Source organism: Protopterus annectens, chromosome 2.part0 (genome assembly GCF_019279795.1).
Source record: "Protopterus annectens isolate FY-2018-M chromosome 2.part0, PAN1.0, whole genome shotgun sequence".
Taxonomy (NCBI): domain Eukaryota; kingdom Metazoa; phylum Chordata; order Ceratodontiformes; family Protopteridae; genus Protopterus; species Protopterus annectens.
This window is the reverse complement of record NC_056728.1, coordinates 1,644,648,061-1,644,666,309: the sequence shown is the minus strand read 5'-3', so window position 1 is coordinate 1,644,666,309 and position 18,249 is coordinate 1,644,648,061. Positions and strand designations below refer to the sequence as shown.

The window sequence follows — 18,249 nt, the reverse complement described above, 5'->3', positions numbered from 1 at the left end:
GCAGGAGGAGAATGATAGGTCCTTGTAACTGCTGCAGTTGCTTTAATTGTATTATTATTTTTTTAATTATTTTTATTATTTTTCATGCTTGCTAACTGCATCATTTTAGCCACAGTAGATGACTGCTGTTTCTGTTCATTTCATCCATGCCTCACTGTGCTTTGGTATGCTGCTGTAAAGCAGTGGACTTGTTTATTAGCAGGCTTTGCCTGTAAATTAACTGCATGTTGCAAAATGCTACTCCTCTATTATAGTATCATTTATGGTTAAGGCTATTTTTAAACAAGGTTATTTTATGTTCGGTTATGTTTAATCTGGTTAATCCAGTTACAAAGAAGCTACTAGTTGTCCTTGGTTTGTATGCTATTTCATTTTATGTAAATTTGTTTACCATGGCAGAGCACTGATCCAGATAGAACATTATCAGGCTCAGTCCAGACTAACTTAGTATGTCCAGAAAAGTAAGTAGTGCAGTTTCTCTGCTATTTCCTGCATGAAAGCCATGTTGAGTTGAAGAAAGTAAATTATTTTTCATCACATGGCCAAACATTATTCCTGTGTATATTTTTCAAGAACTTTAGAGAAAGATGATAAGATGGCAGTCGGTCTATAGTTTGATAATTCTGTTGAGAAGTCACTTTATGTGGAGGGATTATGAATAATTTAGTCCATAATATAAGCACATAGCTTTCTTCTACAGCTCTATTTATGAATATTGTTATGGGTATGCAGTTGTGCTTGCTGTTCTGTGTAGATATTCCCCTGGTAGATTGTCTGGTACTGAGGTGTTAGGCTTTATTTCTTGTAAAAATATTGTATTTTGGTCTATTGAGAAATAAACCAGGTTAGCAGAGTTATATGTAACTTGAGTTGTATCGTCCGGGGGTATAGTATTGTATTTTTTATCATGGTTGCTTTCTGTATGAAACTGGAATTCATTTTGCATGCAATATTGTAGATCAATTTTCAACAAATTATTTATGCAATTCCAGAACTGTTTGAGATTTGTTTTGTAAGAAGACTGTAAGGGGAAAAAAGTATTTTTCTTATCTTTTGTGTGATATTTTTACTAGATTTCCTAGACTTTTGTATTGCTATAGTATTAATACTGAATGTCATTATCTCTTATTGCCATCATCTGCTGTGTGTATCTGTGTGTGTGCTTGATGTTAAACAAGCTGCAGATGTGCATTTGATTTTTTTAAGGATTGAATGAATTAAGTAGTGGTGGTGATGCCATTAGGGCACTTAAGCATATGATATCCCCAATGTCTAGTGGTTCCCCCGACCCCTCCATTCCCCATACCCTTGCCATAGCAGGCAGTTGACCAAGGTCTTTTGGCCATGTTAAATTCAATAGCATGATGTGGAGGGGACAGACAGCTGTGGTGATCCACATGGCTGAGAGATTTCCTGAATTGCTCAGCATCTAGATGTCTTTATGGAGGTGGTTCTGGCAGGAGACAGCACATAGCTAATTAGCATATGCCTCTTCCTGTTGTGCTTCATTAGTATTCAGCATAGCTGCAGGGCCAGCCCTATGCATTCCTAGCATGTCTTTTTGCTAGGGCACCATACAGGACCATGCCAGGGCAGTTACTGAATAGGACAAATATTCCGCAACATGTACACAGAAGTATACATGTCACTGTATCAGAATAAATACTGGCCTTCTTCAATAGGCAGTTATTTTGCTGGTGTCCGCTTGCAGTATTTAGTAATGAGTTCAATAGATATCATAACAGTACGGTTTTAGGTTTTATACTTTTCTATATGTGGCCAGATTGCATAGGTAAGATTTGTGATCACTTGATCTCCTAAGTCTGTTTGTTAATATACAGTCAAGTGTACTTTTTCCAGTTGATTTGTCAACTTGATTGTAGAATTAGTTAAGACTAAATAAATTCATGGTTGATTATCGTTAGGATTTATTTAACAAATCTATGTTAATATTCCCTAATAAGATTACAGCGTGTTTTATGATGGTAGTTAAGCTGTATATTGTGTCTTTTTCTAGTGTGTTGACCTTGTTTTATATTGTTTCCAAGGTAAATATATATATGTAAATATATATATATATATATATATACATATATATATATATATATATAACACACACACACACACACACACACACACACACACACACACAGATTGCTAGTACATGAAGTACTTAATTATGATGAAGCTGGTGACAGTAATGAATATTTCTGAAGCATTACATATTAGGACTGGGACATGGAAGCTGGTTTCAGTAATATCTTGTATATCAGCTCTTTTATTTTCAGTACAATTGAACGGGTAGGATTTTTTGCATGATAACATTCCTTTATGGGTGATATGGTTGAAGAGAAGAGGACATGAAAATTGTTTAATGAGAACCGGCAGAAGTAGTGGGTAATAAGAGAAGTACCTGTTAGTATTTGTGGTTGTCAGGCTATAGGGAATAATTTTATTTTAGAGGTTTTTTATTTACACTGTTTGGATGATGATGATACTTTGATGTATATGGCTTTGTGGTTTAAGTATTGTTTGTCTCCAAGGTGTTTTATTTTGAAAACATACTAAAACTCTTTAAGTTTTGTCCATATTAGAAAGGTCAACAAAGAAGGTGGCAGAAGTTTTGTGCAGTTTAAATGTACAACCACCAATGGTGGCTTGGGATGGGGACGATAGTGTAGTGGGCAACCAATCAGAAGTGAGTGGTTGCTGATTAGTGTGCGCATGCACAGAGCAGCTGCCTATATACAGTGTCTGAGACTGAGTGCAGACAGCAAATAAGAAAAACAGGTTTTGCTGCAAAATTAGAAATAATTAATGCTTGCAAATCAAAATATATGTGTACATAATATCTATATCAGAGTCCCAGTATTATGGTGATAGTGTGTGTGTCAGACTTCAGACAACACAAGGATTATGTTCACTAACTAAAGTCTAGAAAACTGTATCCCAGAATGGCACAGAGTGTCCAGTACATGCAAGTTACATAAGATATCTGTGCTCCCATGCCATGTATATCAGCAGAACAATGGCTGCAATAACTTGTAATTGTGAGTGCCACAGGTATGAGCAATAGCTGGGAAGAGGGGAAGAGAATAAATTAAGTCATAAATAACCACAGTGACAATGCATAGTCTGGTGAAGCCTTCACGCTCCAATAGTCTAGTGAAAATCACTGTACATTAAAGGATCAGGCACAGAGATGTAAACTCTTGAAAGATTTACCCTTGCATATATAGCAGGGAGGTGCAGCTGATAGGTAAAAGGGATATGCAGGCAGTAAGTACTCTATGTTAATAGGAAATCTCACAGGTACAAGAGCTCATAAAGACAAAGTACTGTAGTGCTATCGTTGTAAGGTAAAGTAAGATAAATAATGTAAAGTGAAGCTCCAACTAAAAAAGCCCCAAAACATAGTTATTACTGGGGAATAACCCTTTGGATGCAGATGTTGCATACCAAAATGCATGCATATTTGACTTAGTCAGACATAAGCTTCTCTTAGATGGGGCAAGTCCACCTGCACCCCCCTGAGTGGAGGAAGGCACCCTCACACCTCCTTATATATTCTTATTCTTCAGTCACTTCAGTTTGGAGAAACACAGTAATCATTCCAAACCCAGTAAAATAATGACCGCTCTGTACCACTCACTGACCTTGAGATGCACTTACTAACACCGCTTCATGCATTTAAACATTCCTGCAATAAGCAGAGAATAACATTGCTTCATGCCTGAAAGCATTCCTGAAATAGGCAGTGAGCAACCAGTTTCCAATACAGCTTGAGCAACTCAAAAAATGAGCAAATAGAACTCAAGCAAGTCACTGTAACGTTAAATGGGTGAATGTTTTAAATAAGTCATAATAAAGTCCCTTTTGTGGACTGGGGAATAATATGACCCCTGCTTTTATGTATGCATTTATTTAATAATTATGTGGCTATGCAAATCCTGTGAACCTTTTCAGATATAAATTTTAAGAAATGAGGAAGCTACTGGTAGGAAACAATGGTAATCAATATGACATAACACATAACAACATGTAAGAGGCATAGTCCATTATGTCAAAAAAGTATCTTACTGAGATGCAGATGTCCAGTTCCTGCCATCTAGTGCCCTGATGATTATTGGCCACAAGGGAAAACTGCTGAATGCAATCACAGATGGAGGAGAACTATCCCATATATATATATATATATATATATATATATATATATATATATATATATATAGAGTTAAAACTGTTCCCCTTTCCTTGTGACCATGTGATCTTGTAGTTGGTAAACATAAGTGATAAGGGTCATGTGTCCTCCATATGCATTCCTGCAAAAATTTCTTGCTGCAGCTTTCTTTCTTTCAACTTTAGTTTGTTTCTCACTCAACAATCAAGATTTCAAGTAATTTGTTTGTTTGTTTGTTTGTTTGTTTGTTTGTTTGTTTGTTTGTTTGTTTGTTTGTTTGATGTTTGCTTACTGGGAAAGTCCAACTGGGCTAGATAGTGCACATTTTCAACAGAGAACTGGAGAGAAAAGCTCCACAATCACAATCTTTCCAAAATCAAGTACAGACATTTTAAATCACAAAGTAACATGCTATACTACAGAACATCTAATAGAAATATTTTAAATCACAAAGTATCGTGTTACACTACAAAACATCAAGCAGAGATATTTTAAATCAAAGTATCATTTTACACTACAAATCATAAGAGTGAAAAAAATGTAATGAGAATAAAACATCAAACATATGTTTCATAGTAAAGTTCAATGAAAACAACATGATTTGGAGAAAAATATGTGAGGAAAAACTCGTTAGTCATATTATTTCTTACATAGAGTAGTATGTGATCAATGAGATCTGAGACAATTATAATAAGATATTTTAAAGAGATATAAGAGATTGTATGATTAGAGGCAGTGAGGAGAAACTGAGAGATGTGTTAGTATGAGAGATGGTGTTCATATTATGGTTATAGAATGAAGGATGGAGAGAAGGAGATTATAAGAAGAGTGCAGAGTAGGGTGTCTTCAGGTAGCTTAGGTGAGTAGGGAGGAAAGAGAAAGAGTCAGAAGAAAGGTCTGAAGTGATGAAGAAGATAAGGTAAGGTAGTGGGAAAAACAAACAAACAAAAAAGCAAGTTAAAAAAGGAGTGAAGTAGGAGTCTGGAGAGGGTTGTGAAGTGTGATTTAGGTTGAAGGGAGTGAGAGAAGTATAGTGAGTAAGTTCAGCCAGGATTGGCACAGGTGCAGGTCCAAGATTTTGTAAAGTATTCTTTTAGGGAGCATTTAAAGGTGGCAAGATGAGAAATAGTTCTGGTGGTTACAGGTAAGGAGTTCCATTTTTTCTTACCAAGTATGAGTATAGGCTTTGTCCAGGGAATTTATTTAGTTTATTTAAGGTAAGACGTTCTTTGTCTTCTGATCAGAGTGGAGAATATATGTTCATTAAAGGTGTAAGAAATGAGCAGGCTAATGGTTTGTGAATGATTTTATGTATTGTTTTAAGTGTTGTAAGTTGAAAGTAGCAGAGGTAGAGGGGGAGTTCCAGTCAGCTAAGGGCATGCAGAGCTTTACAGTGATGGGTAATGGAGGATGAATTAGTAGCAAACTTGGAAATTTAGTTCACTAAATATTACACATGTCAACTACTGAAAATTGAGAAAGAGCTCAACAATGTGGCTGTCAAAGCTATGCACCAGACTGCGTGCAGGATAGCAATACCAACATGACTGTCTACAGCAGGGGTGTCATAGGATTTAAAGTTTAGAAGTATTGGAAAATATCACTATCAGTTTATTTTCATCAGGAATTTTATATCCAAACAATCTGCAACCAAAACCCAAATACAATCATATGTTTCAATGAAGATGGACACAGCCCCCAGAGTGCTTTAAATGTATGTATTGTGATTGTAATTTTTTTATATATTTAATTTCAGTAAAAGAAAGTCAGATATGTAATGTTTAGTGTGTTCTGTTTCCTTATACTGTCCTTGGAACCAAAAATGTAATACAACAGAGAAAGATCACTCATTCTATCCTTTATCCTGGTAAAATAATCTTTTTTTTAGTCTGTAACAGTGGAATATCTAACAGTGTCTATTGATTCACTCATCCAATAAGATGTACCTCAAATCTGTCATCCCAGAAAAGTCTGTTTGTAACTCTTCTTACTCAGCTTATGTTTGTGTTTGATTTTTTTTTTTTTTTTTGGATTAACTTCTACTTTTGTGCACTGCTTTATAAGTCGTCACAAAAAAAATGTTCAGTGGTACTTTCCTTGTGATTCTGTTGTATTTTTATGAGTTGAGTAACCTCAGAGCTACTCCTGAAAAAGGTGAACCTTTTTCCCCATGGTCCTTGTGAACATTCACTTACTACATATATAAGATTAATGATTTTACTTTTCTTTACCAATCCTATCTGTGTGAGTTTTGTAATTTCTTCTCCAGTTTCCATTTGTGTGCAGTACATTATAAGATGTCACATCATTTTCTTTAGCACTGTCTCCCCTGTGGTCTCCTTGTGATTTTGTTTAGGGGTTGAGTAATCTCATTCCAACTCCTCAAAAGCAGGGATCTTTATTCCAGTGGCCCATTTAGCTACCAAGTTTGCACACTACATTTATACAGTTAATACCTTTTACCTGGCCTTAATTGTTCAAAGTAAACATAATGTCAAACAGATACTGTAGTTGAATAAATATGGCAGTATTGTTTAAAAAGCAGACAAATAAAAAGAAACAGCTGAAACAAGAGGGGGACTTGTCCATTAGTCAAATCCACTTCAAGCAAAAGTGAATTTGACCAAAATAGTTATGTAGAAACCATTTTTGGTGACAGTGGAATTTTCACATTTTCTCCACTGTCGTGAGGCCTTGGAGTAAGTACATATAAGTTCAAAGATGTGGGGGTGTTCCCACTTGTTCCTCTGCAAAAAAAATATCTTCAAGTTTTGCCAAAAGTGGTTTCAGCATAATTATTTCAATCAAATTCACTTTTAATTAAAGTGGATCATTTTGACCAACGTGAATCCTAATGAGACTGGCATTCATAGAGATTCTTCAGATCTGGTGGTCTTACTGCTGCCCCTCTCCCCAGTGGAAATGGAAAAATGTTACAGGGTAGTGAGATATGAAAAGGAGAATTCAGAGAAGTAAGTATGTAGCCTGTTCAGCTGCAGTAGAAGTAGAACAAATCTAGTCATACATTTTACATTATTTACATACAGAGTATGATGCATTTTAGTGAGGAGCTTCCAGTCCTAGTATAAGATTAACTTAACTTATGATCAATGGATGCACATTACTGCTATCCTTTGTACCTTTAAGCAGTCTGTTACTGTATCAAATTATTATGATTACCAAGTATGATTGTTGCAATGATTCTCTGTTGTTTTATTACAGCGTGAAAGATTTCTATAAGAAGCAGAAAGATCTAATGGTAACTGCAGCAAATAAATGGCTAAAAGGCAAGTGTTTTTTTTTTTTTGTTATATTTATGACGAATGAGGCAAGATTTGTATAATTAATTGCTCCACTTTAGAATGCAACAATTCCAGAACATTCTTTTTCCGACTATTATGTAACTCCGCTGTGCACTGGTATTGAACATTCATGCTAGCTATTGATGAACATGTCATAGGACTTTAAACAGTGCATCCTACAAAAATAGCAGAAAAAGGCCATTCAGTATTACAATAACATCAGTAGAATAAGTACAGATATTAATTCCAGAAAATGGATGGAGAATATAAGCCCCCCCTGCACCCCCCACACCCATGCTACTTAAATATTCTAATTCCAAGATCTTACTACAGTGGGGAAAAGGGAATATCCCCTTATCCTCACTGTACCACAATATATAACAACAAGCTCACTGGCTGTTCGGAGATCTTTTTTTTTTGCCATTTTTGGATGAATGCACTTTTGCAAAAAATGGAGTCGCGAAGCTGATTTTCAGAAAAACGTAAATTTGGTGGGTCAAAGTAGACCCATATATATATATATATATATATATATATATATATATATATATATATATATATATATATACATATATATATATATATATATATATATATATATATATATATGTATATATATATATATATATATGTATATATAGATGCACACACACACTATATATATATATATATATATATATATATATATATATAGATCTAATTTATGTAAACTCACAGTTTTAACTACATTATTTAGGAATCCTCTCATAATAATCCCCATATCTGAATACCCATTAAAATATTACACTTTAGGCAAACTTTTTAATACATGCATTGTGATGACTTGTCTTCATTGTATTGCTTATGCTTCATTAAATCACATTCAGGTAGATTTCTTGAAAGATGGATTTCTTTTAGCCTGAGATACCTTGTGATATTTTTTCATTGTTGGCTAATTTTTTTTAAGGTCACCTACCTTTATTTCTATTGCAGTCATTCTACATGATTCTCTAGCTAATGGATGGTATTCAACTACTTTTATAGTAGCAGTAAAGAGTCCAGTCTCTCATTCCAGCTAAAGTACTGAAGTGTGCTAAAACAGGTTATGAAATTGTGAAAAACTGTAGGTTTCAGCAAATCCTCGCTGTTCATTAGATTTCAATTAAAATTTGATTTTTTATATGCAGGACCCTGCCCTATTCTCCTTGTCTAGCTCTATGGTCATAGTTGGCACTGGAAAAATGAAATAAATGAAGGAGTCATATTTTAGTTACCCACCATGTTGTGAACTGAAGACATCATTTAAGGATCATCAGATAACAAACTATTGTTTTCAGAAGCCTCAATCTGGAGTTAACAGCTTAGATTGTGAGAAGCCCATCTTTTGGAGGGTTCTTTATTAAAACTGTTTTAGCAAATCTTGATTCATTTGCTTTGTTTAGTTCTTCCTGATAGTAGTTTTGTTACCAACACGGAGGACTATGACCACACCTCTGATCATAACCAAGTAGTTATGTATTAGAGACATAGATGCCAAGAAATTCACCTCAAGAGTAAAGATTGAAAGGTGAATCTTGGTATCTATGTTGAGGGCAAATAATAAACAGTTAAGATTGGTGATATCTGATCATAATTATTTGTAGTTCATGAAGCATTATTTGCTCCATATACTAGCTGTTATTGAAAAACAAAGTTTGAGTATAAAGTGTGCTACCAGATTTAAAAGTCAGAGAAGCAAAACACATGAGTACTGTCAAACAGACAGCAGGCAAAAATGTCCCTCTGCCTGGTAGAGTAAAGTTTTAATAGTTTTTAAAAGCCATTTTACCTTTGTTTGCTGTTCTTTACTGGCCAGCATTGTCCATTGTTCATCCATAGTATGAGACTCAATTTTACTAGCATTTAGCAGTACTTAGCAAATGTTTGTTAAGCACCTTTCTGATGTCAGAAAGGTGTTTATCAATCATGTATTTTTCCTGATGGAGTATAATCACAACACTCCATCATTATCTTGCAATCAGGGAATAGTCAATTTAATGAGATAATTAATATGAGTGCCTTTTACATGTAGCCTTGCACAAAACCTTTTAGTTCCACACTGAGCAACATGGTACAATGGACACATGTGCTGCAGTGTCTTGCACTGGGATAATAACATTTCTTCATTGATAGGCTGTGTCATATGTGAAACTCTCTAATTTAATACATGTGTAATAATTCTCTGGGCGATTTTTGAGAGTTTTAACTTCTGTCTTCCCTTTGTAAGCCTCAGAAAACTTAGAAAGCATATTCCAAATGAAAAAAAAAATGTTTTCTACTGTCTGCATTATTGTTCTAGCAAAAACTGATTTCTTTCATGTTTCAGTTTTTGATCTGAAGCATTTTGCTCAGCTGCTGCTTACATTTTTTAAGAGTTTCTTTGTTTTATGACAATATCCTTAACCGACTGCAATGAAGAGGTGCATAATCCCACCTGCCACCATTAAATTAAATGAGAAATGAAAATGCTTCGGTCTCACAATTCATATTTCTGCCATCAGTCTATATGTATGGTATGGGCTTGAAATCTGCACCACTGGCACAAAATAATATATGAAGTATGATTAGGCCTTAATAGCATATGATAAATGTGCACTCCAGTCTCTGTTAAGAGGCAACATGTCCCACACCCAAATAGGCTTTACACTATGAAGATACAGAAAGATTTATAATCACTGTCTCAGGAATTCATCCATCTCAGACAGAATCCAGTGCAACCTTTCCAACAGTAACTAAAGTTTTTACAAGATTATTTTGCATACATACACACACACACACACACATACACACACACACACACACACACACACACACACACACACATATATATATATATATATATATATATATATATATATATATATATATATATATATATATATCGCTAGATAAATGCATGTATACATACGTATAGTATTTCTAGAAGGGATTAGTGATATCCCTCCAGTGCTAATATCTCCTCTCTTGTTTTTTTATGGTAATGCTGGCACCAGCTAAATACATTTGCAGATCAAAACACAACTACTATTTACTTTTAAAAATAAGAGAGTGATTAAATATTTATACAGCAACAACAGTTTTAGCACTAACTTTGAAAAGTAAAAATCAACAATTAATAAGATACCATTCCAATGCTCATATCCTTAAATTAAAAATAATAACAACCTACCACTAAATTTAAACTTGAATTTAAACCATTTTAACTGAAATTAATAAAATTAAGCATTGCATTTGATAAAAGCAAATATATGAGCAGCAAACTTGCACAAAGAAAAGTAAAATTCAACAATTAATGGGGCACCATTTCAATGCTCATATCCTTAAGTTAATAATAAAAATCCCACCAATGGAATTAAAAATTGAATTTAAAATGCTTTACTTGAAATTAATAAAATTAAGCATTGCATTTGGTAAAAATCAAACATATAAGCAGCAAACTTACACAAGAAAAACATGAAATAAATGTGTTTAAACAGATAGATAGCTAAGAAGTAATGCTAACTAACATCTTACCTGGATTCTTTACTATCAGTACCGGAAAATATATACTTAATTTCAGTCTAACTCTGACGCAGAAGAGCACAAAGTAACTGTCTATTTCCAAAGGCAAAATGGAGTCCTGTTTGAGCTCTCTCCAGAAGTGTAATCCACTTACACAGTCCAATAGTAAGGCAGTATCTCTGTAACTGTGGGGTCAAGCCAAAGTTCAAAAAGTAAGTATCCAAAGAAGATAGAACATTTTAACTGAATACACTATAAATGTTTGTACATCTGTGAATCCAGATTATATTTAAGCAGCTATATTCCATTTCTACTAAATGAAATTAAACACACAACAAAGTTCATATTTTTCATTCTGTAATATTACACATTTTGCATGTGTAAGATTCACAACAACCATAGTCTTTTGTGAAAAAATTTATATTTTTTAGTTCACAACTTCTTTGTATCCCCTCCCCACCTACCCTCCCATTAGAGTCAATTGTGCTTTCTGGGGAAACCTTCAGAAATTAAGCTCAAGGTAAAAGATATATTTTTAAAATCTCTCCAGTCTGATAGCAAGGTGGAAGACTTTTACCATTTCTATAACCATTGGTGTTCGTGCCTTGGTTACTTTTACCATTTCTACCTGGCATCCTGTTGTCTTGATAGATAGCCCTGATCTTTTAATTGGCTATTGGATCTCTCTGTCTACATGATCCTCTATATACCTTCACTTCATTTCCTACCTTACCAACCTTTTGACACTACTCCTAAGTTTTGCAGGGCCTGATCACATCATTTGTCATCCCTGGTTAATACAAATTCTGGGTAAGACATTGTTTGTACATTTTATAACTGTATGTCCAGAAAAAAAACGTTATACACTATGGACAGAAATGTCTGTTAGTAAACATTTGAGAAGCAGATGCTGTACCACGTTTCCATGGAGCCTCCTTTAATAGTCTATTTTCTGTACAACTCCTTGTTTCTGCATGCAGAATCCCCCTCCTCTTGAAGATTATCCAAGGGCAGCGCCTTTCTCAACTGCCTCTTTTTTGTGATCATTCCCAGATCCGGTGCCAGTGGAAGTACAATGTTTTTGACAATTGTAGCTCAGTTTTAGAGTTACAGCTATCAACAATCGATTACCTTAAAGTAGCCTATGCTAGAGGAAGTCTAGGAACGTCTAACATGTTTTTTATAGATTTATGGCTACTGCTTCTACCTGTTTCCTTCTGAATAAACCAGACAACCACAGTCTGTTGAAGGTGTGAGTATTCCTTCCCCATCAGCTTGTCTCTATTACAGGTTATGTATGTAGCTGCAGGTTCACAAGGTATTGTGTCTTAAGTCATTAGCTACTGAGACAGTTGTTTGGATATTATCATAAAATTAAACCTGCTTGACTACCTGCCTCCTTTCCTACTTCAAGTGAATTACATTTAATGGCACCTCATAAAGTGAATCTCCCAAGGTCCCACTATTCATAGGTTCATAGGTTCATAAGATGATACTAGACTATTGGCCTGGAAACCCTTATAACCCTAGCCAAGAATTTTGTCCATGTTCCCACAAAGTCAGCGCCTGTTTCCCCTGTCCAGCAGGGACACAGGTAGGATCCCAGGGATGTATTTTGTGTTTCCCATCCAGTTGTCCATATTCTTCTTAAAGAGGGCTAGTGAGGTACTCTGCTTGACATGGAGAGGGAGTCTATTCCACAGATGGGGGAGTCTTTGGAACACAAATTAATCCTGCCAACAAGTTCTATTAATGTCACAGACCAGGTTGAGGCATTTCATATGGGTTGTGCCAGTGGAGTTTGCCTTACAGATATGCAGCAACTCCATTAAGGCTGGGTCTGAAATGGCCTTGTATGCCAGACACAGGTCACATCTGAGCAGTCTGTAAAAGACAAAGTAGAGGAACAGGGCTTTTAGCCTTTTTGTATAGTATAGGTGTTTGAGACCCTGGATTTTCCTGGTCAGGAACCTCTGTGGTTGCTCCAGCTGCTGCATGTGCTAGACAAGGTACATGTTGAAGGGGGAATTGTACTCGATAATGGGTCTGATAAGGGAGGAGTACAGGAATGTTATGACCTCCTTGTTCCTGGATGAAATACCCTTATGTATGAGGTCGGCCATGTAGACAACCTTCCAAACAATGGAGGCAATGTGGTGGTCAAAAGTCAGGTTGCTATCAACCTGGGTGCCCAAGTCCCTCACAACTGATTGCATGCTTAATACTTTCTTATTAATGTGATAATTAGTGGAGATGTCATTTTTACCAAAGGGGATAATGATGCATTTCTTGGCATTCAGTTTGAGGCAATGTTTGTGGCACCAGTCATTAGTATGGTTAAGGCCCCATTGGAGGATGTTCACATCACTAGGGGAATTTAAGACAGTGCCCAGCTTGCAGTCATCTGCAAACTTGGTCAGCCACAGACCACTGGTTTTGGCTTACATCTCAGAAAAGTATATCCCAAGCAGTAGAAGCCCCAAGACTAATTCTTGAGATATGCCACGCATTACGGGTCTACTACTAGAAGTGGCTTCCCCTATTTTGCCTGAATGGGTTCCATCAGTGAATCAGTTAGCTACCCATCTGGTAACATACAGGCTGATGCCTAGCTGGGAGAGTTTATCTATTATGCCCAAGTGGGAAATAGTGTCGAAGGCTTTGGCTCGGTCAAGGTGGGCAGTGTGCATTGTCTTCCCTTCGTCAATGGCTTTGGTGACTGTTTCAAAGAAGTTGACCAAGTTTAACAGGCATGATCTCCCTTTGACAAAGCCAGATTGTGTGGGGTCAAGCATTTGGAAGTTGCCAATGTCCTTGTTTATAAGGTTCACAATAATGCATTCCATGGCCTTGCAGATCAGGCTAGTTAGGCTGATGGACCTATAATTGCCTGGGTTGGTGGACACTCCACCTTTATGTAGCGGGTTGACAGTGGCTGTCCTCCATTCAGCTGGAACAAAGCCAGTGCTCAGGCTTTCATTGAATAAGGTGCCTAATGGTGCTGCGAGCTCTTACCTGAGTTCATGTAGGGCACAGCCAGGGATGTTGTTGGGTCTCATGTAGGCTGTATATTTTGCCTTTGAGAGGGCATTAAAGACCTACTCCTTGGTGATGAGGGAGGGGATCAGGTGCTGGGGATGTCCTGGTTTACTGATGGGGGGGACAGGGGATTGAAGTTTTCACTGAACCTGTCTGCCAGCAGGTTGTCTATATCTTTGGCATTTGTGTATGTGGTGTTCTTGACCACCAGTTCTGAACAGATTTCTGTGTTACCTTTGAGACTGCGGACATATGTGAAGAAGGCTTTGTGATTGTCCTTAGTGGATGTGGCCAATTTGGACTCGAAGTTAGCCTTAGAAAATTTCACCAGTGACCTTATTTGCTTCTTCAGACAAAGCAGAGATTGCTTCCAACTTGGCACCTGCTCCTTCGTGGTCCTGGACAGCAATTTCTTTTCCTTTTATTATCGAGTTTGTTTATTGCTGCTGTCCACCAGACCGATGTATTCTTCTTTGAAGAAGATGATTTGGTCCTGTCAGGTATTGCTGAGTCCATGCAGCTATGTAGGTGCTCATATAGTTTTTTGGTGTAGGCATGGACATTAGTGTTAGTTCCAACTAAGGGGACAGTGGTTGTGAATCTGCTTATACCTGCTCTCAGGAGGTTGTAGTCAGCTTTGGAAACATTTTTCTGTTTGACCCTGGCAAGGGGGGGTGGTCAGAGGAGATGATGACTATGAAAGTGATCGCTTTATGGGCAGATCTTACCAAGGAGGATAACACTGTAAAGGTGCTACAGTGGCTACTCATGTTGGTTAGTCCCAGGTCCAGGATATTTTCACCTCTCATGGGGGTGTCGACAAGCTGATCCAATGCATTCTCATTGACGAAGTCGAGGAATCACTGGGCATTTGTGTTTGGGCTAGAACAGGTCTTCCACACTATGGTTGGATAGTTAAAGTTGCCCAGGATCAGGACAGAGAGTTGAAACGTGATGGATTCAAGAAAGTCAAGATAGGCGGAGTGGGTGTCCTGAGCCATGGTTGGGGGTCTGTAGCTAGCTATGATTTGAATAGGTGTTTTGTCAATATTTAACTGCACCTGGAGTGTGTCCTGTGCGTCATACCATTTGACCAGCTTGGAGGTGTGTATGTCTTTGATAAATATTGAAACTCCACCTCCTTTGGTTTTGTAACCCTCTGTTTGAGGTCTGAAAGTATGGTAGGACAAGTAACCTAGTAAGGCTGGGGTGCTCTTCACAGCTTTGAATCAGGTTTCAGTGACTGCACAAATGTCAGCAACTTCCACGGTGAGGAATGCTTGCAATGCATACAGTTTCATGTTAAGACTCCTAGCGTTTAGCAGCATGACCTTTAAATTTCATTTAGTAGAATTTTTCAAGCTGGTAGTTTTGCCCTCATGACTTTGCTTAAAAAAGGCGCTATGTTTTTGAATGCCCCAGCAAACATCCTTTCTAACAGCTACAGACATAACTACTACTATGTCTTATGCAGTATCTATCAGCAAATGTTTCGTACTGCCTAACAGAATAGGGTACTGGTCCTTGTAATAATCTGGGGCATCTGCAGTTTTAAGAACACACACCCCCTAACATGGTGCTACATTTGTTAGCTTCCACATGTGGCTTTTGTACCTGTCCCTGGCCAATCACTGTAGAAATTTATATCATACATCTGCCAATTCATTATACTGGAACATACCTCTCAGCCTGGAAACATCAAAAATCTGGACAAAGGCCCATGAAAAATAGGTACAGATTGTTACGCTGGTTAACATAAAATTTGTGTATATAATTATGTAACTCCACTCACTCCAATGGAATTGTGTGATACCAGCATTCAAACACAAACTGAAGAACAGGCATAAAATATTAACCATAAAATATAACCAGAACAATAGTGTTTTATTTATATAAACATTTTTTTTCAAATAGAAGTTTTATTGGTTTTGCTTTAAGACATAACACAATACAAAACAATTGCAGTTTAGAACAATACATAATACAGCAGAGATCATTCAAATAATAATAATAATAACTATCTACAATATATACAATAGTGCTGCCAGAGGATAATTCAAACCCTGAGGATAATCGTAATAAAGGGAAGGAAAAGCAAGTATGCAGGTGGTAAGGTACTGTGCCACTCAGAGTGTGTAAGCGTCTACTAAGTAAATAGACCAACCATGTCCATTTATCTTGAGCCTTAGAGGTGAGGGAAATTTAAGAATTGTAATGGCGTTAAGGTGAGGAGAGGGAGCAGTATGGGAAGGAGGAGCATCAGGTATTAGTGTGTCATTCAGAATATTGATAATTAGTTATTAGCCAGAAGTTCAAATATGACCTCCCAGAATTTTTGAAACTATATGCGTTTATAGGCATTTGTAATTATGAGCTTTTGAGAAGCAATGTATTTAACACCCATATTTCTGAACCCACTCCAAGACATTTTCGAACGATCTAGCCAGTGTTTGGAGATATAAAATTTAACTAGTAAGCAAAGTGTTGTTAGGATATGAAATCTTAATTTTGAAAATTTAAGGTTAGTAATGTGTAATAATGCCATCTCCCATGAGAGGGTTGATTTGTAGTAATCCATCTTTTCGAATCTCACCTTTAGAGAGCACCATATACTGTGAGAGTAACGGCAGAACCAGATTATATGTAAGATATCAGCATGGGGGACGGAGCAGCAGGGGCAGGCAGGAGATATATTAGGAATAAAGTTGTTTAAATGAGTGGGAGTGTAGTATAGGTTATTGTTAATCATAAATTGTGTACAAATGGGCTTTTTGAAGGAGGAAAATAGGAGGGTGGATTTAATAGCTGAAACTTTTTGTTCATCTAATAAGACAGTCCATTGTTGAGCCCAGTATTTTGCATATACCAACCTATCTTGAAACCGGATAGTATCTATGAATTTATGAGAGTGTGACAGCATATTATTTTTGCTTGATAAGATCTGGATCAGATTAGATACCTGTAGGAGGTCATGATCTGGAATTGTGAAGTCTTGAATTAGAGATGCAATAAACTCTCTGATTTGTCGCAGAATTATAATGTATTTTTTAGATACTTTTAAGGTGTCTCTTAGTTCTAGTGGTGAGAGAGCTTTGTATTTGTGAATGTCCCATAGAGAGTAGTCTTTTATTAAAGGAAAGTCTCCAAGGTTGATCTTGCTATTATTTAACTTGATATTGGGGTTTAAATGAATGGGTTGGAATAGAAGGAGAGCTTTATCTAGCTTCAGGGATTTAAAAATCTCTTGGAAGGATTTAATTTTACATTTCAGGATGTGGTGTATTTTTAGTTTCCTGAGAGTTACTGGGTCTAAGAAGGGGAGAGCTTTGGGATTTAAGGTATTTTCCAGAATATGATTATACCATGTTCTTACCCAAGGGGGAGTCCACGTATGATTAGACAGAAGATAATTAACAATAGTAACTAATCTATTGGCTTGCAAAATACTATAGTAAAGATGCAGGTCTGGCATGCCAAGACCTCCGTTAGATTTTGATACCCTAACTGATTTTGGATGCCAGATAAATTTTGCAAAAGCTTTGTGAATTTTAATGATGAATGAGTTGGGAATGAAGGAAAGGAGTGCATAAAAGGGGTAAAGAAGCTTTGGGAGGATGTTCATTTTAATAATAGATGTTTTAGATAGTAAGGGCAGTTTCAGCTGCTGCCACCTGTTTAGGTCTTGGGATAGTGTTGACCATAATTTGGAAATGTTAGAGAGTACTGTAGATGAGAAAGAGTGGTCATAGCAAACCCCTAAGTATTTGCAAGAATAAGACATGTTAAAGGGAGAATCTGGAAAGAGATTTTCTTTATGAGCTGCTGGGTTGATGGGGAATGTGTATGATTTATTAAGAATGATTTATAGTCAAAGATATGGCCAAATGTGTTTATGGTAACTATTATTTTTCTAGTATCAGTCAAAGGATGTTCAAAATAAATGTTCATGTCATCAGCGAATGCGGTCAGACTTATATTCGTGTGTAATATTTTAAGTATTGAGTGGTGAGTTGATTGTCTAATGGAAAGAAATAAAGGTTTGAGATACAGATTAAAAAGAATAGGTGAGAAGGGGCACCCTTGTCTAGTTTTGTTGTTTGTCTTTTCGGCTTTTACTGGTTAGGGGTCGCCACAGCAGAACTCCGGTCTGCTAATATTGGCTTTGAAATTTTCTTGGATATATATATATATATATATATATATATATAT

At 36.5% G+C, this 18,249-nt stretch overlaps 1 protein-coding gene across 1 annotated transcript in view; it reads left to right on the top strand.

The window, feature by feature from the left end:
- LOC122792865 (kynurenine/alpha-aminoadipate aminotransferase, mitochondrial-like) overlaps positions 1-18,249 on the top strand; it is a 430,097-nt gene that overhangs the window by 325,448 nt on the left and 86,400 nt on the right. The window contains exon 10 of the mRNA XM_044060424.1: positions 7,403-7,467. Coding sequence (XP_043916359.1) covers positions 7,403-7,467 — 65 coding nt within the window. The remainder of the gene's footprint in view (positions 1-7,402; positions 7,468-18,249) is intronic.